The following is a 22,249-nucleotide window of genomic DNA, read 5'->3' as shown; positions in this document are numbered from 1 at the left end:
GCCACCCCAGCACAGTGGCAGGGACTCACCCAGCTTGTTGATGCCGATCTCTTGCAGATCCTCCCACGTCAGGTCTGTCACGATGGTGATGGAGTCGTAGCCGTTGTTCACCAGCTTTTTGTGGTACTGGGGCAACCCAATGGCACTGAGCCAGTCCATCAGGTCAGCCTGCAAAGAGCACGGAGACACAGCCGTGAGCATCAAGGCACGGGCAGCACCTTCGTCCATCCCCTCCCTGCCCCTGGCCAGGAGACTGCTTTTTGGGGTTCCTCCGACTGCATTAATGCAGGCCGTTGCAGCAAGTATTTACTTACAGATCCCGCTCCTGTCCTGTCCTGGGGTGAGACAGCTCTGAGAAAAGACCTGGGGTAAAGAGGGTGCCAGGCCATAGCTGTGGTGCCAGGGACTCACCGGGATGTAGTTGGGCAACCACTCGGCGATGCTGAGCTGCCCAATCTCAGTGGAGATCTTTTTCCTGTGGCCTGGCTTGGTCACACCGATGGCTGTCAGATCCTAACGCGAGCAGAGTGGGGCTGTGGTCAGCAGTGGCATGGGGAGCGCGGGGCAGTGGGTACACACTGCCGACAGCTCCGGAGGTGCTGGCTGGGGTGGGGAAGGACCTGCCTTACCTCTGGGGTCATGCGGCTGATGGTGGGGACGTCATAGCCAGCACTGAGAAAGTTGGCAGTGTACGACTCCAGCTGGAACTCACTCAGCCAGTTGTAAATGGCTTCTGCATCCTGGGGAGAGGACAGGGCAAAGAGCAGCCTGTGATGGGGGCTGCAGGGGCTAGAAGGACCTGGCTGCTCCAGGCAAGATGACAGGATCTCTTTGGGCAAGACCCACCTGTCCCCAGTGTCCTCAAGACCCAGTCCCCTGTGCCCCCAGTGCAGCAAGAGCTGGGCTGAGAGACCCAAATGTGGCCCTCTCACCCAGCACACCAGGTCCCCAGTTGGCCCAGTTACCTTGCCCTCGAGGAGCTGCTCAGGCCGCAAGAACTGGTGGGAGAAGACCCTGTCTCCAGAGGGGCAGCTGCCTGGGGTCTGGTGGCTCTGTGGCCCTGGCAGAAAGGAGAGAGGAGAACCGTCACAGGGGTGCTTGAGCAGCGAGCAGCCCCCATGGCTGGGGAGAGAGCTGTCCCCAAGGCCCCATGGAGTTGTGACATCCCTCACCTGCCATGGAGGTCAACTGCCCATTGCGTGGCTCCGATCCCAAAAGGTGTTGCTGGAGGTCGTCGCCGGCGGAGGGCAGCGGCTGGGGAGAGGAGGAGTGAGTGGAGGAGGGACCCCCAATCCCCACGCTGGGCTGCTGTGCACAGCTTCACCCAGTGACGGGCTGGCCCTTTGCAAGAGATCTGGGCAGGATTTGGCCCAGGGCCCTTTTTGTCCTCTCAGATGGCACAGGACATGGTGGAGATGCTGTGTGGTACCAACCAGAGCCTTCAGCTCCAGTCGAAAAGGCCAGCTGTGCTATGGGGGGCAACTGGGGACCCCCCAGGAGCATTTCCCTGCTGAGTCCTGGCAGCATATAAGTATTTGGTGGAGGATGCTCAGCTCCTGCAGCCCCTCCTTTGCTAGGAGGTGCAGGAGGCAACAGGGATGGTACTGGGGCTCCATCTCCAGCCCAAGCCAGCCCGGGGCAAGCCTGGGGGAGCAGCATGGGGTGAGCGGGGACTGGTGCCTACCCTGGCATTCTCGATGAGGATGCTGGTGCTCTGCCCGTTGGTGCCCTCGGTGCTCTGGCCGCTGCCGGCACTGCGGATGCTGCCGATGCTGCCCTCGCTGCCCACGCTGTTCCTGTCTCCTGCTGCTTGGGGCAGGCAGGGAGGCTGTCAGCAGCGCCCCGGGATCAGGGCTGACACAGGGCACAGAGGTCCCTGGCAGGGACCCGTGTGCCAACACAGTGATGCCAGTAAAAACCAGCCTCCCATAAGATCCCTCCGGCCACAGACAATGCGTCGGTCCCTCCCACCTCCCAGCGTGCACGACAGACAGAGTGACCTGGGCTGGCAAGGGATGCACGAAGGGGACATGAGGATGCAGCCTGGCCAAGGACACACGGAGGGAAGGGGCTGCTCTACGGGCTCCCCTAAACTCCCTTTCCTTGCGCCTGCTCCCTCTCGTCTGGCTGTTTCCCCACCGGGAGGTGGAAGGAGAGTCTCCCCCTGTGTCCCCCTGCACAGGCAGGACTGGGAACAGGGGAAGGTCCCCAGCCCCTCTCCCTCCCCAGCTGCACCCCTGACCTGAGCTGTCAGGGCCCGGGGCCGTCCGGGTTAGGGTGAGGTGGCCATAGGGCGCTGGGATGCTCGGGGCTGCCTGGTGAGGACAGTCGTCGGGGAGGTGCTGCAGCCCGCCGGGGGGGGCTGGGAGGGCCCCGGGGGGACCCTGGCGCTGGTGTGTGGGTGCCACACGGGGGACAACCATGCCTGCATTCAAAGACAAAACACGCGTGGTCAGAGCTCGTGCGGGAGGCAGCGCGGGGTGGGGAGATATCTGAGCCTCAACCCCCAAATTACCACCCCACTGATGGCGTGACCCCCCGTTCCCACCCCAGTCCTTCTCTTCCCCCTAGCTAGCCAGGGCTGCGGGGACCTGTCCTACAGAAGGTGCTGGGAAGGCCGGGATGGTTTCACACAGGGGACCGTCCCCAGCATGCCCAGGACGGCCACTGACCTGTTCGCTTGCTGATGACTTCAGCGATGGAGGGGGGGAAGTACCCGACGCGATCAGTGCCTTTCTGAGCATCGTGGATATGCCCCTTCCATCGCCCATCTGGATGCTGCTCCAGGACCTGCAGCGGGGATAAGAGGGATGGGGTTGGTACCTGGGGCCATGGCGGGGCAGGGGAACAGGGAGCAGGGAGCAGCCTCACCGTGATAACATCTCCTGCCCGGACATTGAGAGCAGTTGGGTCGTGGAGGTTCCAAAAATCCTTCAAAGCTCGGACCTTCAGGATTCCTGATGCCTCTGAAGACAAGGGACAGAGGGAAGAAAGAAGGTGCCAGAGCACAGGAAGGAAAGAGAGTGGTTCAGGGAAGGCAGAGGGAGAAAAACAAGAGCGAGGAGAGGGGAGAAGAAAACATCAATACTGCAGGAAGGGCTCGATCCCTGGACGTTGCCCACACAGAGGGCAGGGACACGGGACTGGGATGCTGATGCTCACAGCTGGACTGGTTTAGGCTGTTCAGGAGGAGCACTGGAAGCCCCAGGCAGGTCCCAGCGGGGAGAAGCCCCTCTCAGTGCCAGGCAGCGCCCGGCCATGCACTGGCCCCACCTCACCTCTCAGCAGCTGCTTGATGTCCTTGCTGGCGTGCGAGGTGGTGAACTGGTTCACGATGTCCAGCGCCGTCTGGTTGTAGGTGTTCCTGATGTTCACATCGACACCACCCTACCCGGGATGGGACATGGTCATGACCAGACCCCACATCTGCCACCAGACCCGTGGGAGATGGAGGAACGAGGGGAAGGGGGTGATGGCTGACCCCCGGGCACTTGTTCCCCCGTGCAGCCCTGTCCCCACCGCACTCACCTCCAGCAGCAACCGCACCACCTCTGTTTTGCCGTAGAGCGCAGCCTCGTGCAGGGCTGTGCCCGTCTTTGTCTGCTTGTTGATCTCAATCCCGGCCTTCAGCAGCTGCCTGGTAGGAAGGAGGGAGAGGCATGAACAGCAGGACATGGACATCAGGGCCAGGTGATCAGCTGCTTTGCGATGGGAAGGGGACAAGCCCTTGCACTGCTAAGGCTTTACCAAAGGCCCCAGTAGGGAGGTGGGTTTGGGAGGAAGCAGGACTGAAGCCATGATGGGTTTTTCTGGGATAGGGCAGTGCCCTGGGCTGGCAGGGGGTTACCTGATGATCTCCTTGTGTCCGTTCTTAGCTGCCAGGTGCAGCGGGGTGGTGTAGTTGGGGTCAGTGGCATCTTTGGACTGTCCCTCCAGGAGGGCAACGCACAGATGGCTGTTCAGCAGCAGCTGGGCCACCTGCATAGGGCACAGGGGTAAGCAGCGGGGTGCAGGTACCCCCACCTGCATCCTCCCAGCAAGGGGCTTGCCCTCGGGGCCGATACTCTGCTCCCCATCCCGCAGCTCCCCTCCATTCGCAGCCCCAGGGCTCAGCGGGAGCTGGCCGGTGCTTGGCAGGGCGATGCTGTCGCAAGGGGCCGTAAAAGGTCACAACAGCCAGAAATAGTCTTCCCATAATCAGGCTTTTCAGACCAAGCCCTAAAAAGCTCCAGTCTTTCCAAGCCCAGAGCGACTCTCAGTGTCTCAGGGCAGCCCAGAGGCACAGAGGAGTTATTTTTACTGCCCTGTTTATAGCTGCAGACATTATAGATACTCCAAAAATGGAAATATCCCCTTGGTCACCTCCCCAGTGGGCCACGGGACAGTCTGCCTGGCCATGCTCCAGCCCAGCCCGGTGGTGTGGTGCTGGCTGGGCTGAGGTCTCCCAGAGTGCAGGGCGGCCCCATCCCCACGAGCCGTGCCGGGGACGTCGAGCAGCTGAGCAGGGACGGGCACTCAGGGCTTGTGGGGATTAGCCAGCTCAGCCTATCTGTGCTTAAACAGGAGCAAAGCTGGGGTGGGCAGCGGGAGGCTGCGGGAAACCGGGAGCGAGGACTCCTGGCTTCTCTCCCAGCCTGACGCTGCCCTGCCACAAGGTCAGGAGCAAAACCTGCAGCTCCCAGGTTCAGGATCCAGCCTTGCCCAGCCATGGGAGAAGGCAGGTGCTGCCTGCCAGGCTCCAAGGCTTGTGGCAGAGGGAGAGCGGTCACAGCTGGACCCAGCGCTTTGCTCCCAGAGGAGCCAGCCAGCTCCAGAGCTGCCCCCGGAGAAGTGCCCGGTGCAGGGTAGAGCCCCGCAGCACTCACCTTCAGCCGCCCAAACTCGCAGGCCAGGTCCAGGGGGGTTTTCTTCGCCTTGTTGATGAGGCAGGGGTTGGACTGGTGCTGGAGCAGCATCTCTGACTGTGGGAGAGCAACGTGGTACAGGGGCTCAGCATCATCCCTTGCCCCTGCCTCCCTCCCGCCTGGCACAATGGGGTTCGCCCCCACCCGTGCACCCCCAGAGAGACCTGGAGCGGGTGCGTGGGTGGTGCTGGGCTCTCACTTACCACCTCGTAGTGGCCGTACTGCGCCGAGAGGTGCAGCGGGATCTGCCCGTCCAGTGAGGCCATGTTGACGGAGGCAGAGGCACGCAGCAGCACCCGCACCGGCTCCACGCGCCCCTGCCAGGCCGCGTAGTGCAGGGGTCGCATCCCTGCGGGGGAACGGTGCTCAGCAGGGCTGGATGAGGCCCCCAACCTCGCTCAGAGGGCTGAGCCGGCTGCCAGAGGAACGGGGCCGTGCCGGAGGGTCACCCTTACCATTGCTGTCCTTGATGTCAACGGTGGCCTGTGCCTCCAGCAGCAGCGAGATGAGGTCCAGGCTGCCGCCCAGGGCTGCGTGGTGCAGCGCTGAGAACCTGCAACACAAGGCAGAGCTCAGCCCAGCCCCGGTCCCTGCCATGCTATCCCTAAAGCCCCCACCTGCACAAGGACACAGGGTGACGGCCGGGACAGTCACCAGCTGCTCATGGCTACGTCCCTCCCGATTCCCCATTCCCAATGCTTCAGTTTCCCCACAGCAAAGCAGAGTTAAATCTCTCCATGCTGTCCATGCCCCAGGGCTCAGCGAGGGATGCAGGGACCCTGTGCACCCCGAGACCCCAGTGAGATGGGTCCCTCATCCCCCTGCCCTGTGCGGGGGCCAAGCAGGCAGGATGGACAGCGATGCATCGCCCCTCTCCGCGGTGCAGCCAGGCAGCCCGAAGCAGCGCTGGCTCACAGCATCCAGCAAACGCACCAGCCCAGCGGCTACTCCTGGCCCCTCCGCCAGCCACCCCCTCCCCATGCCAGCAGGGATGCCGGGAGCCCACGGCACAGCGTGGGAGGCCACTGGTAATGAAAGAGCCCTGTGTCTCAGGGCTGTGAAAGGGGCCTGTCTGCCCGGTGCTCCCCCCGTGCTGTCACGTGAAGGACCATGGCTGAGCGAGGGGTCCCCGTGCCGCCAGGGATTAGCCCGTGTGCCGCTCCAAGGGGCGTGGGGGACTCCAGATGGCATCAGCCCAGGGCTCCGATGGGCTCGGCAGTGTCCCAGCCCTGTGCCAGGGACGCAGCTCGGCCAGCAAGCCTCTCCTCCTGATCCGCAGTCCCAGAGCAGAGTCCCTGTGCAGAGTCTCTGGGCGTTGCAGGAAGGACACTAACCCAAGCAGAGAGGGCTGCTCCCTCCTTCAGTGCAGCCACCATGTCCCTGAGCCCACGCCAAAACCTCTGCCTCGAAGCAAGAATGTGGGGGGTACAAAATCCCTCCCGAGCCAACCCTGTGGTGATCCTGCAGGGCCAGCTCTGCCCTGGAGGCGGCTGCACAAACCCACAGTTGCCCACCTCATCATCTCCAAGCCGCGAGCAAGGCGATGCCGAGGACACTGCCAGCAGCACGGCTCTCCCAGGAGGGTGTACTCTGCCATCCCCATGCACGGGTCTCACATCCCCACCATCTCCTTCCTGCACCCCAGTAAAACCCAACTCACCACCCGCACTGTCAATAACCTGCATGCTGCACGTGGCCCTCCGATGGGGAAGGGACCCTTTACCCTCATTCCCATCAGCAGCCCTCCTGGAGCTGCCCAAACACAAGCCCTGTGCCTTATCAGAATCAGATCATTGCTTCTATTATTACATTTTTTTTCTATTAAGCTCCATCTGCACAGTATTATTTTAAGGCAGAGCCATCCTGCACATTTTCAACCCCCCACTGGCCTGTTAGGACTCATCACAGACACCTCCTCCTACAGAGTCCTCAAAAAGAAAACATGTAGAAATTAGGTACAACAACAGTACATAAAACAATGCTAATAACTCACAGGTCAGAGTTAATTCAATAAGAATAACATGCTTATTTATTTTATGGGCCTTTGTGGTTTCTTTAACTCTCAGTACTCAGCTTATTAAGTGCTTGGATTTTGGAAGTGATGAGCTATACAAATATGCTGTGGTCACATGGCAACCTCATCTTTTCTCTCTTTAACCCCCCCCAAATGAAGGGATTTTGCTCTTGGGATATTAGACACAGGCACAAGCACGTGCAGGCACCGGGGCCGGACGGGTGCTCCTCTGTGCTTCAACCAGCACTTGGGACACAGGCACCGGCTGGACATGCTGCAATCCCTTTTCACCCCCAGACCTACAGAAGGGGACATAGAAGAACTTTACAAAAGATTTTGCAGGATGGATCGAGCTCAGATCCGGGCAGGCGTTGGGTCTGCCTCTGCAGGGCTTGCCCTGGTTTGGGATGCTGCAGGGCTCAGCAGCTACCCTTGAAAGCTTTATGATACGCAGAGCTGCAGAACCGACTGGATATTGGGGAGAGCAAGCCCACCTACACTGGCGGCAGCAGCACCCAGCACCCTGCCAGGGGAGCACTCACCCGTCCGCATCCTGGTAGTTCACATTCAGGCGCTTGGCAGATCCCAGGAGCTCTGCAGAGAGAAGAGGCAAAGGTCAGGGCAGGAGGCAGAGCCCGCGCCACCCCGCATGGCCCCCGGGACCCCCTGTGAACCCCATCCTGCAGCCACACCGACCTCCCAGCGCGCAGAACAGCGCCTGGCCCATCCCGGTGGCCTCTCCTCTCCTCTCACTCCATGTTCACCTCCACGAACCCTCAACGGGCTGACCCAGCTCAAGCTCAGACCCCTTCCTCCCTCCGTCCCTCCTGCCCCATCTCTGCATGCCCCCGGGACGGGTCAGACCCCGCGCAGCTCCTGTCACCCTGGCTCAGTGAGATGGCACTTCCCTCCCCTTTATAGGCAGCAACACCCCAAAACTGCTGAGCAGGGCCATTTTGCCCCCCACTCGGCTCCCTGTGCCTGCCGCTGCCGCCAAGGCCCGGCCCACAGACCACATGGTTGGCATTTTTATGGCCGGGGCAGAGGCTGAAGCCTCTGGCCGTGAATGCGAGGATTGTGCCACCTCGGATATCCCCGTCCCCCCATCTGTCCCTCCCTCCCCTTCGGGGACCACTGAGCGGCGGAGGATGCTCACCCCACCGTCAGCACAGCCTCACGCGCACCCCCAGCTCCCCACTCTTTCCCGCAATTAATTTGAATGAATTCCTTCCTCCCACACAGAGAGGACGTTTTATTCTTCACCGAGGGGTTGAGAGCGGATTAACATCTCTGGAATTCATCCGCCAAGTCAAAAGGGAAAGAAAGGGGAAGGTATGCAGGGGGCAAGAAATGCCGCCACTCCTCCTCTGCCTTTCCAGGCAGCCCCATCGCCGAGCTGGGGAGGATTAAACGCTTTGAAAGGTTTCTGGGCTGTTTCCTATGAAAAATCAAAGTCTGAGAGCCGGGCTCTGAGCCCGGGGTGAAACAGCTGCTCAAACCCCACTAAAACATGGTGGGGTCCTGGGGAAGGAGCCCCCTCCCTCACAGCTGGGCAGATCTCAGGGGCTGCAGCTCCCTCTCCTCCTCCATTCCCTTCTCTTTTCCTCCTCTCCCAAGGTCTCTGCCCACCTCGCATGGCAGATCCCATACAAAGCCACACTCTGCTGCTTGGCCCCCTCTGCCTGAAAGGAGAGCTGAAGAGGGGGGCGGCTCGTTCATCATGCAAATGGATAATTAAAGGAAACCAAGGAATGGTGCGTTCATTACTGCAATTTACAATGTTTTGTAAACAGCCTAATTAACGCAAAATGGGCTTGGAGTGGCTGCTGGTGAAGGACTCCTGACTTGTAGCCACAGCTGAGGGGATCAGGGCAGGATCACCCTAATTACCTCTTCCAGGGGCTGTTCATCTTCAGAATAGCAGCAAGCAGCTCCGCCAACCCGAAAGCCCTTCCCAAAGGAATGGGCTCCCAAAGCCATCACTTCGCAGAGCTCCCACTTTTCCCTCCCAGCCCCGTACTGCCCGAGAGCCCAGGATCTGGGGTCTCCGTCAAGGACAAGCCGCTTCCCTCAGCCCCACCAGCCAGGAAAAAATAACATTTCACTTGTAAACTGGCCACTTCTGATGAGAGTCGCGGAGCGACCATAACCACCAAGCCCCCTGGTGCCTCTTTCATGGAGTCAGGATCACGCTTGGGGCGTACGGCAGAGCCAGGAATGGGGTCGTCGGTGGTAGGCAAAGGCCTCATCCTGCCCCTCCAAAAGTCTTGAGACAGATCCTGCAAGCAGGGGGCAGGAAGGGCTGGGAAGAGTTTGCTCCTGGGGGATTTCCAAAGGATGCAATCAAGATAAAATTAAAAATAAACAACGGGTTCCACTAAGCTGTAGGCAATGCCCGTGAAGCCATCACCTCCTGCTCCTTGAGCGATCCCCCAGCCCCCTGCTGTTTAGTCGGGATTTATAAATAGGTATTTTTAAAGGATGCTCTGTGCGGTGGAAACTGAAGGCCAATGCAGGTTTGCTCCCATCAGCTGCAGCTGAAAACTGCCACAGGGTTTGCTGCTCAGAAAGGGTGGGGAGGAGGAAGAGGAAGGGTCCTTACCCACGGCAGGAATGGCAGAGCCTGAACCGTGCGAGCCGGGCAGCAGAGCGGAGTGGGCAGGCAAGGCCGGGAAGATTAGGGCTGGCTGGAGATACCCACTGAGCACAAACACATCCGAAAGAGGCAGAAACATCCCACAGCCCGCGGGGGCTGGTCCTGGAGTTGAGCAATGATCACTATTTGAAGAGGGAAAGCTCACCCCAAAATCCCATCCCTGACCCCCTCCTACAAGGAGACCGGGCTGGCCAGTGGGGTCCAGTAAGCAGGGATGGGATGCAGTGGGTGTCCCAGGACACAGCGGGTGTCCCTGCCCGCTCCCTGGCCCCAGGAGGCAGCTGTCAGCATCTGCACGGCAAGATGCCTGTGTCTCTGCTCCTCTCCCTGAGCAACATTCCTCAAATTAGTTCCCTGCTCCAGCAGCCCAGCAAGGTCAGGATGCAGGGCAGGACCACGCGGACACAGCGTGGGTGGCTGGGAAAGCAGCAGGTCCCAAAAAGCGGCGTCAGGAGCAGCATTCCCTTTGGAGCTCTTCCCAAATGTGAATTCAGTAACTCTCATATCCACCTCGGGCAGGAAGGCAAAGAGTTAGTCCCTGGTTTGTAGCTGGATAAATCACTGCTTAGAGAGCTGGAGGGTTTGCAGCCAGGCTGGAAGGTAAAGCACAGGTAGGAAAGGGGCCAAGCACCCTGGCACCATGGGCACGAAGGCACAAGCAAACAAGAGCGGAGGGATGGGGGGGGAAACAGCACAGCCAGGCAGCCGAGACCCCTTCGCCAGCACCGTCCTGCTGCACACCTCTGCACTGTACAGCACGCTGGGCTGGCAAAGCAACCCCAAAGGCAGCCCTGCCTCAGCGGGCAGCCAGCACCAGGATGGGGTGAAGCAGCGGGGCAGCACGAGGGCTGCCAAGGGGGTGCCACCAGCCCCCGTCATGCTCCTGGGGATGTGGTGACAGGAAGGCGAGCGAGGGGACACTTCCCTGCATCCCTCTTCCTCGTTCCATCCATGTGCTCCTTTTGACCAATTCCCTCATTTTTCTCCCCATTTCTTCAGCCTCTTCTCTCCCTGTCGGTGCCCTGGCAGTTCCAGGCTCCCTGGCCTTTCCCGCCCAGACGTTTTGGGGCTCGGCAGAGGCCGGGCCAAGCTGTTCCCAATCCCACAGCCCTCCCAGACCGGCTGGTTCGGAGGTGCGGCTCCGGCTGGAAGACCGCAGAGCCAGGCAGGGAAAGGGCTGCAGAGTTGGGGCTGATCCAGGCACTGCATTGGGATGGGGTGGCTGGACCCTTCCCAACCACATCGTCACCTCTTTTGGGTTTGCACCAGGGCGGGAACGCTCACGGGCCTGATCCGCACCCCCCCCACTCCCCGCTGGGAGCACACTCACATCCCAGGAAGATCAACCCAGAAAAACACGGATCCAGCGCCAAAATGCAAAAAAGCCTTGAAGGAGATATTTCCAGGGGAAAACCCGGCTTGGTGCACCCTGAGGGTTAACTCCACCCGTGGGTTCCCTCTGCTCGGCCCCGCTCCCCAACACGACCCCTCCAAGGGGTCCTGCCGGGCCCCCACCCCGCTCTGCCCCCCTTCTCCGGCACGTTTGCCGGCGCCTGCCCGGGCAGGACGAGGCTCAGCAGCGCGGGGCTGGGGCTGAGCGAGGCCTCGAGGGAGCCAGCGAGCTTCTGTGCGGCGTCTGGCTGCCAAGCGGCAGGCGGGAAGCACCTCTGGAGCACTCCGGCAAATTGCTTACAAATGTAGGGCCCACGCGCTCCGCCGGACGCGGCAAAGGCGGCGCGGCCGCCCGCTCACCGGACGGGGCTGAGACCCTCGGGGACCCTCGGGGGAAATTGGCGGCCCTTGGCCTTTCAGATCCTCGCTGGCAGAGGGGGCCAGGATGGTGCAGCCCCGCTCGGCGCCTTTCCATCCAGCTCCCCCCGGCCAAGCAGCCCCCTCTGTCATGCTGCACCCGGTGCCTCAGTTTCCCCGTGGGGCTGGGCTGCACACCCATGGCGGGGATCCCAAGCCAGGCTGAGCTCCCTGTGGGGTGCAGGGGGCACCCGGGAAGCAACCGGCCAGGGCGGGTGCCTCACCCGCACCGTTGGCAGCCAGCCTGGCCCAAACCCATATTTAACCCCCCGGGGCGCTCGCCTGGCGCCGGCTGTGCCGGCTGCGTGGAGCCAGGCGTGCCCTCGCCCAGCCCAGCCGGCATCCCCTAAGCCAGCACACCAGGCACCCTGCATCACCATGTGCCCTTCACCAGAGACCTCGTCCCCACAGGGACACCCTTCGGCTTCTCCCCAAGGTCTCAGAGATGGACATGATCCCTCTGAAGCGCTGAACCACTCACCAGGAAGGACCAACACACGCTTGCCGGAGTTTGGCTGGGGAAGGTAAAGCCTGAATATCCTGTGTCCCCCCACGAAGCACCCCTTGGAGACTCCTGCCCTGGCTCTCACATGGAGAGTCAGGCTCCAGAAAGCAGTACTTTTGTTGTGAACCCCCCAGTTTTGTCCACCCAGCGCAGCCACAGCAGAGGTCCTCCACTGCAAGCCTTTGTCTCTGTGCAGAACAGATCTATAACTGGAGACCCACCTCCTCACCAGAGACTTCTTGAAAAAATACACCTTTCTGCTGGCCCTGTGTCACAGACCCCCATCCCTTCCCCTTGCCCTGGGAAATTATGTTCCCACACCGCTGGCTGCAAGTATTCCCATGCCATGAGCCTCCCCGCACTGTGGGTCTAAGCATCCCTGTATCACGAGCATCCCTGTACTACCAGCCGCGAGCATCCCTTAATATCCAGCCTGAGTGTCCCTGCACCACAAGCATCCCTGAACATCCAGCCATGAGTACCCTGCACACAGGGATACTCTGTCTGGGCACTGCAGGAACAGCATCCTGCTGCCCTGGGTGGTGGGAGAAGGACCGTGTGCTCTGGATACACCGAATACATGTGCATACCCTCTTGGGAAAATAAAATCCACCTGGGAACTGTCACCACTAAGCCAATAAACCAGCTGGAGGAGCTAATCAGCTGTGATCCTGTAGAGCACCAGCCGTCTCGGATGGTGGTGGCAGCCTCCTGGGGCTGGAGGCGGCAGCTTCACCCGACCTGCCCTGCCTGGCCTCGACCTGCACTGACAGCCTGGGGTGGCCCTGCCTCGGTATACAGTGGGTTCATGCTGGGGCTCAGGAGAGACTCGACGTCTCACCCAAAATCGAGACCCAAAGAGGTGACGTCCATCCCTCTTCTGCAGGAATCACCCTTCCCTGTCGCTCCTCTGTCCACAGGCACGTCCGCTGTGGCCACCCACACCCGGCTCCTCCCAGCGCAGCCTCCCAGCAAACTGGCTGCTTCAGGTGCAGTTTCCCAATAGGTTCAGAAGAGATTCGCCCACTTTGATAGGGAAGGAGCTTGGCCACAGAGACATTAAGAAACTCAACCAAAGTTGCCCAGCAAGCTTGGGACGGAGGTTGGCTCCTGACCCCGGCTGCCTGCCATAGCCACCAGCCCGCACCCCAAACGCTGAGTCCAGCGCTGTGCCCAGCTCCCCAGGCGGGCAGGGGCCCCCCTATTTTCCCCATGGTTATGGTGGGTGACTTTGGTTCCCAGGGTGCTGCCAACCGGGATACCTGGCCGAGCACCCATCCCTGCATCCAAATGCCACGGGTGTCCAAATGCCGTGGGTGCTTTCCTGCCCACAAATGGCCACCTGTACCAGGGTTTGAAGCTTTGCAGCATCCCTGCGGATGGGGGAATGGGCTCCCCACCAACGCCGACAAACAGGTCCTCCACCAAGCCAGGCACTGCGGGGTGGGTCTGACTGGGTCGAAGCCACTGGGTTAACTGGCAGGGATGGGGAAGCTGCAATCAGGGAGGCAGATTCCCATCAACACAGGGCAAACTGGCAGCGATGGGTGAGCGCGACAGCAGGGAGCCCCTTATCTTTTCCCACACTAGCGTCTGGCAACTCCTTGAGAATAGTTGGTGTCTTTGTCCCTTGAGAAACGTACCAAACCCAGGTGCGAGACACACCAGACCTGGCCAGGGCCCTGTCTGCTTTGGTACTGCACAGGCTGTGCGACGGCTGTCGCACCCAAGCCCCACTCCTGGTTTCGGCAGCCCAGGTCCAGCTGGAATGACCCCAGCAGCAACCTGGCAGGAGCTGAACTCCCGGTGGCTCCTCACAGCATCCCAAGGGCTGACACAGCATCCCTGTACTGTGAGCATCCCCATGCCAAAACACAGACTGCTTGTCTCTAACTTCAACAGCCTCCATCATTTACACCTGGCTTGAACCCCAAATCTTAGGGCTTACAGCCACACAGAGCCCAAGTTGTCCCTGCCACCAAGTTGTCTCTGCCAATGGCATGTCTAAGTCTCCTCTGGCAGCTCTGCCTCCCTCCTCATCTGTGCTTTCTCCTTCTCTAAGCTCTCCCTTCCTGCAACATGTTCAGATATGATGGTGGATGATGGTGGATGATGGTGAAGGCAGGTGATGGCAAAGGCAGAGGAGTTTGAGAGGTCCAAGGCATCTGCCTTCCTCCCTGGGCTGGGCTGGGGACCCACGACAGGGGAAGGGGAGGGTTTGGGGACACGGCAGCAGGACCATAGAGCCAACTGGGAGCCTTCTTCCTTCTTTGGGAGAGGCTGGGAGCCTTTTTCCCAGGGAAAATCCAACAATTACGTTTTTTAAAGAGGTTGGCAGCAGGAGGGAGCAGGGGCAGCATCCTCACACAGCACAGACATCAATCACTCACCTCAGCCCAGCTGCCCTGGGACCACCAGCCAGACCCCCAATTTCCCCCCACTGCTTCCCCCCCCCAAGCAAAGCAGGAAAAAACAGGCAGCTTATTCAAAGCGAAGGCTCCCAGAACAATGAAAGGAAAAGCGGAGTCGGAAACCCTGTCCCCATCCATGCGGCTGGGAAGAAGGTGCAGCTCTTGCCTCTCATCCCCAAGGTTTGTCGGCCACAGTGAGGATGGAGGGGGCAAACACCAAGGCGGGGAAACGGCATCACAGGAGTCCTTTGGGGTTAGATTCACTCCTTGCAAAAGCCAAACATGTGCTCCTGGTTTGAGTTTCAGGCCCCCAATCTCAGCTGCATGGTGGGATGAACGGCGCTTGCTCCCCTTCCTCGCAATAATTTGGGGGTTCGCAGCAGCTGCCTACCCCAAAGTGATGCATCTCAGCCCGGCCCCCCCAGCAAGGGGGAGCAGTAACACTCGTAGCAGTAACATTTGCCCCATGGAATCGAAATCACATCCCCCAGCCCTGGCCAGGATGGGAAGGAACAGCTGGGAAAGGCTTTGGATGGGGGAAGCCGGGCGGCTCCTTCAGAGATACAAGGGCTCCTTTCCCAGCTGGCCGGAGAAACGTGTTACCGGGAGGTGAAGTCACCGTCCCTGCTGGGACCTGGCTATTCCGTTCTCCAGGATATGAACTCAGAGGAGCTGTATTTGCCCAGGGAAGAGGTGGAGCCTTTTCCATTTCCCCCATCCTTCCGAAAGGACAGGACGCCTCCCGAGCGGGAAGAGATGGGGCGATAGCAGCGGGGGCTGGCGGCCAAGCCCGAGCTCTGCCTGCGCCTGCTGTGCATCACCAGGCACACCACAGGGCCAAGAGCCACCCATGGGCTGCAGGACATGGGGACCAGCAGAACATCTGGTCCAGCATTAGCAGCGCACCTTGGCTCCCATTCAACTGGTTCCATACTGGTTCCAACTGGTTCCCCTGGGAGCTGGGAAAGGGGCTGCAGGGCCCTGGTGACCCCCAGGTACCCAGGCAAAGGGGCTGCACCTACAGACACCCTCAGCATTCTCATTAACACGATTAATGCAAATAGTGCATTAATATAATCTGTGGAGGATGCTTGACAGATCAACGACGGCAGAAATAACGCAAAAGGGACTTAGAAGGATTAGGAGAACAAACCCAGGCAGATTCAACCCAGGAAAATTGCAGACTGCAGCATCTGGGGAAAAATAATCCAACCGGCAGACGGTCAATGGGAGGAAGAAAGAGGGGAAGCAGGATGCAGGGGGACGATGAGAGCAGCGTGAGCGCGGGCACGGAGGGAGCTGCCAGCGAGGAAAACAACCTTGGCAGCCCTGCATGGGAGGATGCTGCTTGCCAGGGTACCATTTTCCATTGCATGCCCAGGGCTGTGAACATGATACGGGCTCACAGGGGACATGAGAGGCTAGGGGGGACACGAGAGGCAAGCGGCAGGAGCCAGCAGCCAAAGGGCTTGCCTTGCACAGGAAGATTATTGGCAGGTCAGTAAGTCTGGATTTGCTGAGCAACAGTTAATTAGGGAGGGCGGGCAGGGACGCAGCAACCCACCTACACCTGGAGGGTTCTGACGCTCAAGAGGAGCACGTAGCTATTTATTTTATGGTTCTAACAATGAGCCCCAGATAAAAATTAGAGCAGCCAAGAGCGGCCAGCAAAACCCCGCGAGCTCAAGGAAGTGAAACAAGGATCCAGCCTTCTGCTGTAGCTTGGATGGCTGCAGCAAATCATGCAGCTCCTAGGGGTGGCAGGCCAAGGCAGAGGCTGGGATACAGGGCTGCCATGGCCCTACAGCACTCTGTCCCCATCACTGCCAGCCTGGTACCCACACGTGGCAGCCAGCATCTGGGAGACGCTCCAGCCAGTGGAGCCAATACTTGCACACGATGATGCAGCCGCTGGAAATCCTGTAACATCCTCCCCCTTTGGCCCCCAGCAAACTGCCGTGTGCCTGGAAGCAGGCGCTCCTGGGGTGGACAGAGCGGCTGTCCCCACCCTGGATGCTCTAATCTAGGCAAGGCACATACAGGATGGGTGGGGAGGCACCGGGAGGTGAAGCCGCTCGCCCGAGGTCACTCAGAAGGTCAATGGTTCAAGTGCTGTCACTCCTTCCCGAGGCCCCAGTGACCAGGAACAGAATTTTCCCCAGAGCACCCCCCCCCCCCCCCCCCCCCCGGGCAATCAACTGTCGGCAGCCGAGGACTAACCTCAGACTGCTGCTGGCAGCTGCGCAGCCGGGGTTTGGAGTCACACACAGTTAAAAATACCTTGCGGATGCCTTTCCTCAACTCTGACCCCAGGAGCCGGTGCTGCCGCCAGCCCCGCTCAGGGACGTGCCAGCAGGATCCCCCGGGATGCACACAGCCCAATCTCTGCAGAGACGGGGCAGATGCTGCCTGGGGACCAGGTTTTCCTCTCTGTGAACCAAGGATTTCCACTCCTGGGGGGCTGCTGCCTCTACCCTCTACTGCCAAACCGAAATGAGAGGCTCTTTGCTTCCTACAGCCGCCTTCCAGCAAACGATGCACAAGCTATCCAGCTCCACCTGAATTGCAGCCCAGATCTGAGCAGCTTGAGCAAACCATTTCCTTCCCTCCTAGACAGAGCCGAAACGTGGCCTCCGGCTCCTGCTGGTCCCAAGGGATGCTGGATGGGCAACTTCTCCCGCAGATGCCATGGTGCTGCAGCCATTCATGGCATCTGCATTGGGAAAGAGAAAGAGGATCTCGCCCAGCAGTGGCTGCTCAGTGCTCCCAAGCCATGAGGAATGGGAAGGGTCCCTCTCCAAATCCCCTCTCTGGTGGTGGCAAGGGCACAGAGGGCACCCGTCTCTCCTTGCTGCTCCCATGTGCTGCACAAGGTTGCCTACCCAAGCAAGCAGGAACTGCCCAGCTGCTCCATGCTGCTGCCAGCAGGAAGGGGACAGGAACAGGTCCATCCCCAGTGGGCAGGAGCCAAGCTCCCTCCAGCCTGGGACAAGCAGCTCAAGAGAGATGAACCCACCGCTGCTCTCCTTTCCCTGCTAAGGCCAGGGAGGGCAGTGTGGCTTTGCCTGTGCCCAGTGTGAGGGCTCTTTGCCAGCCGGGTCAGACCCTCTGGCTGCCCGCCCAGGTTTCTGGCTTGCCGGGCAATGCCACAAAGTGGGAGAAGCCATCGCCAAAATCCTGTGAGCATCTGGCCGGTGGCGCTTTTCTTGTGCCTTGGCTGGAGCGGAATGTTTTCGTCCAGCTGCAGCAGTGAAGGATTCCCCCAGGACCCCATCTGCAGGGTACAGGAGAGGGACACGACAGCTCTATCACTATGACACCCTGCACCACCCTGCGTGTCCCCAGGTGGAAGCAGCAATCGCCAATAAATGCACTTAGCAGCCGGTGATGCTGTATGTCCCAGGAGAGGCATCTCCCCATCCTTGTGGTGGAAGCAGGAACCTGCACCAGGACCCCACGCCCGTCTCGCCATCCCGATGGGGGCCTCGGCGGCTGCCGAGTTATTCCGGGTGCTGCGTTCCTGCCCCCCTCCCCTCATCCCAGCTGCTCCAGGGCCGGCAGGGAGGGTGGCAAGTTCCTCCCATTGCCCAGCCCAGGCACTGGAGCCGGCTGGCAGCTGCTCGGGGACCAGCTGGGGACAAGGGCGACATGGAGCAGCCCCGTCCCCCCACGCACTACAGGAGGGACAAGGGCTGATTTACAGCAAGGTCAAAGGCATCAGAATACAACTGTGATGGATAAGGCGGGGGTTGGATCTAAGGACCCCCAGTCCAGCGTGAGCTCTGGTCAGCAGCTTCCCACACGGGGACGGGGAAGGGGGTTGCGGGGCAGCACATCAAAACCTCCAAACCCCTAAAGAGCAGGCCTACCTTAGCACCAGAGGTAAACTGAGGCAGGGGGAGCATCCCCATCCCCTCATGAAACCAAGGTCGTGCCCAGCTTCCCGCAGGGACCCCACCGCCAGGTCGGCCCCCTCCATCCCGTCCCCCTGCCTCGGCGCTCCCCACACCCCGGCACGACCGAGCAGTGGTGGGATGCAAGCCAAGGCCTGCCCGCTCCCTGGACCCCTGCCGGCAACCCGATCTGTTTACGCCTTTCCAGCACGGCGGGTGCGTGTCGGGAACGGCCCCGGCAAGCCCGAGTTGGCGGAGGAGGCAGGACATGGGAGCTGAGCACAGAAACCCCCGCCTGCTGCCTCGCAGCATCGCGGGGCGGGGGGTGACAGGGAGAAAGACAGGGGTGGACAGGGGAAAAAAGTGTCCCCCCACCTCCCTCAGCTCCTTTTCGTAGGAAATGGCAGCCCTTCTTGCACTGTGCCACCCCTCCTGTGGCACCCTGTGCCCCCCACCCCGGTCAGGGGATCACGGCAGGTTGCCTCACCCCCAGGCCCTGCCAGCAAACGGCTTTCTGAGCCGTCCCAACCCTGCTGGGAAAGCACTGGGAGAGCAAACCAGCCCTGGAAGCTGCATGTCCCTTCCCGGCCAACGAGGCGCTGGCTTTGCAAGCACGTGGCCGGCCACATGTGGGGGCTCAGGGGGCTGATGGCCACGTGCCGATCCCCATCTGAGTGCCGAAGTTGTCCCCTGATGAGCAGAGGCACCCACCTGCACTGCTCCTGGGAGGAGATGTTTATCCAGGACAATACTCACAGGTGACATCGACACCCGGTGTGAATTCGGCCCTGCAAAGCCGCAGGTGTTTGGAGCGGGCTGCAGCAGGACAGAGGAGAGCCATGACTTTGGGGGCTCAGAGCTGGACCCCACCATGTCCACACCAGGTTTGGGGTGGAGGGAATGGAGAAGCAGCTCCAGGACATCTATGTGCAGCCCAGCACATGCTGCTAAATATAACCAGTGGGACAGATGCTCCGAGACAGGGAGTTGCCTGTGCCACAGCACCGCTGAGGAGGAAGCTGAGAGCTCCCCTGAGGCTTGAGTAGCCCTTGGGGTTTGGAGACACAGAGCAGGGTCAGAGGCAGCTCCTCTATCAGTGCAGGAGCCTCTTCCCCTGCAAGGAGGAGCGTTTCCCTTCTTTTAAACCCAGCAGGATTAGCGGGTACTTATTCAGGGAAGGCAGGAGGGCTCATGCAGCCCTTTCCACCTGCATCAGCCCAACAAAACCCAAACCTGGGGTGCTTCAGACCAACTGATCAGAGCAATCCCTGCTGCCATGGCTGTGCCAGCCCCCACGCTGGCAGCTGGGCTCACCATGTACCTGCATCCCCCGCATCGGCAATGATTAGCCACCGGGGAGGACTCTGGCCCTTTTTGGAGGCTGACGAGGCAAGTGGAGCTCACATGGCCTCGGGGACGCATCTGGGGAGGTCCCCAAGGGCCCACGCAGGCTGTGAGTTGGGTGTCCTGCCTGGGGAGAGAGGACACCCATAGGAGGGGAAGGTCCACGGGGCTCCCAATCCACGGGGCTCCCAATCCACGGGACTCCCAATCCACGGTCTCCCTTTTGCTGTTTGCACCCAATTCAGCTCCAGCTAGAAAACCCCCTTCAGGCTTAGCCATGCCCGTCCCGGCAAAGAAACAAGACGATGCCCCAAGATGGGCTGCTCAAGGCGGGGAGCGAGGGCAGGGAGCCAGCCAGACCCTGGGACCAACACTCCAAGGGGGGCAAAAGGCACCTGCAAAGCGGGTGGGAGAGCCCGAGTCAGCCCCACTGCCAGGGGCACCCCCGTTCTGGGCACCCGACGCCCGCGCCATGCTCGCCGACTCCCTTCACGAGCAGACAGGGCGCCTTACGCAACCAGCCGTGCCCGCGGCCGACGGCGGTGTTACGAAACCCTGGGAGTCTTCACCCCTCACGGCACAGCCGCCCACCGGGGTCAGCCGATACACGCTCTGGCTCCCGGGATGGCACCCGGGGGAGGTCGAGGTGGGGGTCCGGGCACGGCGGCAGCGCCGGGAGCCACGTGCTCTCTGCGCAGTCTTGGCTGGGGCCCGGTGGGGGAGCGGCGCCGGCGCTGGCAGGGCTTGGCGGAAGCGCAGCCGGACGTGTTGCACCAGGCCTGGGATGCTGCGGGAGCCGTATACCTGCGGCGCGCGCAGGTTTTCCCTGCTCCCTTATCTTGCCATCGAAGCTGTTGCTCGGTTGCAGCTCCGGCCTTTCTCCCCGGGGTTGCAAATGGCTCGGGGTGCCTGCGCGCCTACCCCAGGCACAGGCTGCCGCAGCCCCGGGCATCCCGCAGGAGCGAGGGATGGGTGAGGGTGTCCAGCCCTTCCCCGGGAGGGTAAAGATCATCCCAGCAGAGACATTTCCAAGCAGCTCGGGCATCTCCAGACAGGTCTGTGACTCACCGGGACACCTCAGCAAGGCCCAGGAGATTGTTGCAGCCCCAAGGTTCGAGCAGGTCCCTCCCTCTCCATCCCAGGCATGATTTTTTGGGGAAGCCAGGATGGGATTTGGGGGAGCCGGAGTGCTTACAGCTCCTCCCCACCCCCTCGCCTGCTAGAGCCGCCAGAAAAAGGTGGTTTATTGTTATTTAGTTTCTGCCCCTTTCATACTCCTTTGCCGGAGTTTTTGCCAGCGGCGGGCCCTGGGTCTGGCGGGGGGCCAGGCCAGCCGAGGCGCTTTTAAAAACAAAGCAGGGCGCGTGCATGCACACACACACGCACGGCATCCAGCCCCTCTTTTAACTCTTGCCGGGTCAATGCTGCATGGAAGATGGTTTCCAGCCGGCTGGGAGTGCACTACCGCGCACTCCCGGCTGGCTGGAAACCATCTTCCATGGGAGATGCTGTTGATCGCCACTGGGATCCAATAATTCACTCCCCCCTTCCCAGGGAAACCTTCTTGCAGCACTGGGATCCTGACGGAGAGGTGGCAGGAGTGATGCTGGTGATGCCGTCACGGTCCACAGAGACCCACTTGTCCTAAACGGGGACAATGCTGCAACGCCTTTCTAGGTCGCAGCCAAGATCTTAGGACCCAGCAGCCCTGTAGGGGAACGAGGAGGAGGAAGAGTGTGATGATGTTTTCACCTAAAAGCAACTCCTCTCCCATATGGTAGAAAGCTGGGGAGTGCCAGCAGCGTGCACACAGCATACTCAAACCTGTGGGGCTGACTGCCTTTTTGCATAGGTTACTGTCACCTGGAAAGTCTTTATGCACCAGCTCCCTCCTGCCTGCAACGAGCCCCATGCCCCCAGCACGTCCCTGACCCCATATGGAGGACGGGATGCCTGTGCCAGCAGTGTTCTTGCTGTGTTCCCTCCCTCCCTGCCTGGATGCAGCCCTGGGGAGCACCGTCCCCGTTACAGCGGCCGTGTGCCGCCGGCAGCCAGGCACATGCCGTCCCATGGCTCGGGGCTGCCCCCCCGTCTGCCTTCGAGCTGCCATCATCCAAATCGCCCTGTGTTTCTGGGTCAGGCAGCCAAAACAGCCTCCGCAGCCCTCAGGAAGGGGGAGCCGAGCCCCCCGGTCTGGGCCAAGTCACCGGGAAGTGCCTGAAGGCTGGAAATTCCCCCTCCTGCCCCAAACCTCAGCCTCCTGCCTGCAACACTGGGGATGGCCGCCAGCCTGGCTCCGTCCATGGCCCCGAGGGAGCTCTGCATCCCGCTGAGAGACTGGCAAGTCCCTGGGACACCCCAGTGCTGCCCGGCCATCCCCAAGGGAAAGTAGCATGGCCTAGAGTAGCCCCAACAGACCCCACGCTCATCCCCTTCCCCAGAATTAGCCCTTTTTTCCCCCCTACTCTTTTACCCAGGCAGGGAAAAGGCAGCTACAGGTGGCCTAGGCTGACAGCAAGGAGCCACAGGCTGCCCTGCCAACGGGTTTTCAAAGGCGGTGGGGTCCCCTGCCAACGGGTTTTCAAAGGCTGGGAACAGAAATACAGACCCGGGACAAGGGGAGATTGGGTGCAGAGGGGCGCAGGGCTGGGTGCCCCGAGGAAGCTGTGCGATGCTTAGCACAGCCTCCTCCATCTCCCTGTGTGACACTGTT

At 60.8% G+C, this 22,249-nt stretch overlaps 1 protein-coding gene across 5 annotated transcripts in view; it reads right to left on the bottom strand.

Moving 5' to 3' along the window:
* CASKIN2 (CASK interacting protein 2) overlaps window positions 1-22,249 on the bottom strand; it is a 35,791-nt gene that overhangs the window by 5,719 nt on the left and 7,823 nt on the right. For 2 of the 5 annotated variants that reach the window (XM_069799077.1, XM_069799080.1), the window contains exons 3-18: window positions 7,461-7,512; window positions 5,360-5,457; window positions 5,108-5,253; window positions 4,866-4,961; window positions 3,848-3,978; window positions 3,529-3,637; window positions 3,279-3,387; window positions 2,872-2,966; window positions 2,673-2,790; window positions 2,243-2,425; window positions 1,685-1,806; window positions 1,173-1,254; window positions 966-1,060; window positions 630-740; window positions 412-513; window positions 30-168 (exon numbers count right to left, since the gene is read on the bottom strand). In XM_069799077.1, the coding sequence (XP_069655178.1) occupies window positions 30-168; window positions 412-513; window positions 630-740; window positions 966-1,060; window positions 1,173-1,254; window positions 1,685-1,806; window positions 2,243-2,425; window positions 2,673-2,790; window positions 2,872-2,966; window positions 3,279-3,387; window positions 3,529-3,637; window positions 3,848-3,978; window positions 4,866-4,961; window positions 5,108-5,253; window positions 5,360-5,457; window positions 7,461-7,512 (1,788 nt within the window). Of the gene's footprint in view, window positions 1-29; window positions 169-411; window positions 514-629; window positions 741-965; window positions 1,061-1,172; window positions 1,255-1,684; window positions 1,807-2,242; window positions 2,426-2,672; window positions 2,791-2,871; window positions 2,967-3,278; window positions 3,388-3,528; window positions 3,638-3,847; window positions 3,979-4,865; window positions 4,962-5,107; window positions 5,254-5,359; window positions 5,458-7,460; window positions 7,513-7,614; window positions 7,867-22,249 lie in introns of those variants that run through there. The other 3 variants (XM_069799079.1, XM_069799078.1, XM_069799081.1) reach the window with 3 other exon arrangements.

This window comes from Haliaeetus albicilla, chromosome 12 (assembly GCF_947461875.1).
Source record: "Haliaeetus albicilla chromosome 12, bHalAlb1.1, whole genome shotgun sequence".
In the NCBI taxonomy this organism is placed as follows: Eukaryota; Metazoa; Chordata; class Aves; order Accipitriformes; family Accipitridae; genus Haliaeetus; species Haliaeetus albicilla.
Note: the sequence above shows the minus strand (reverse complement) of the source record. Positions and strands in the feature narration are given on the sequence as shown.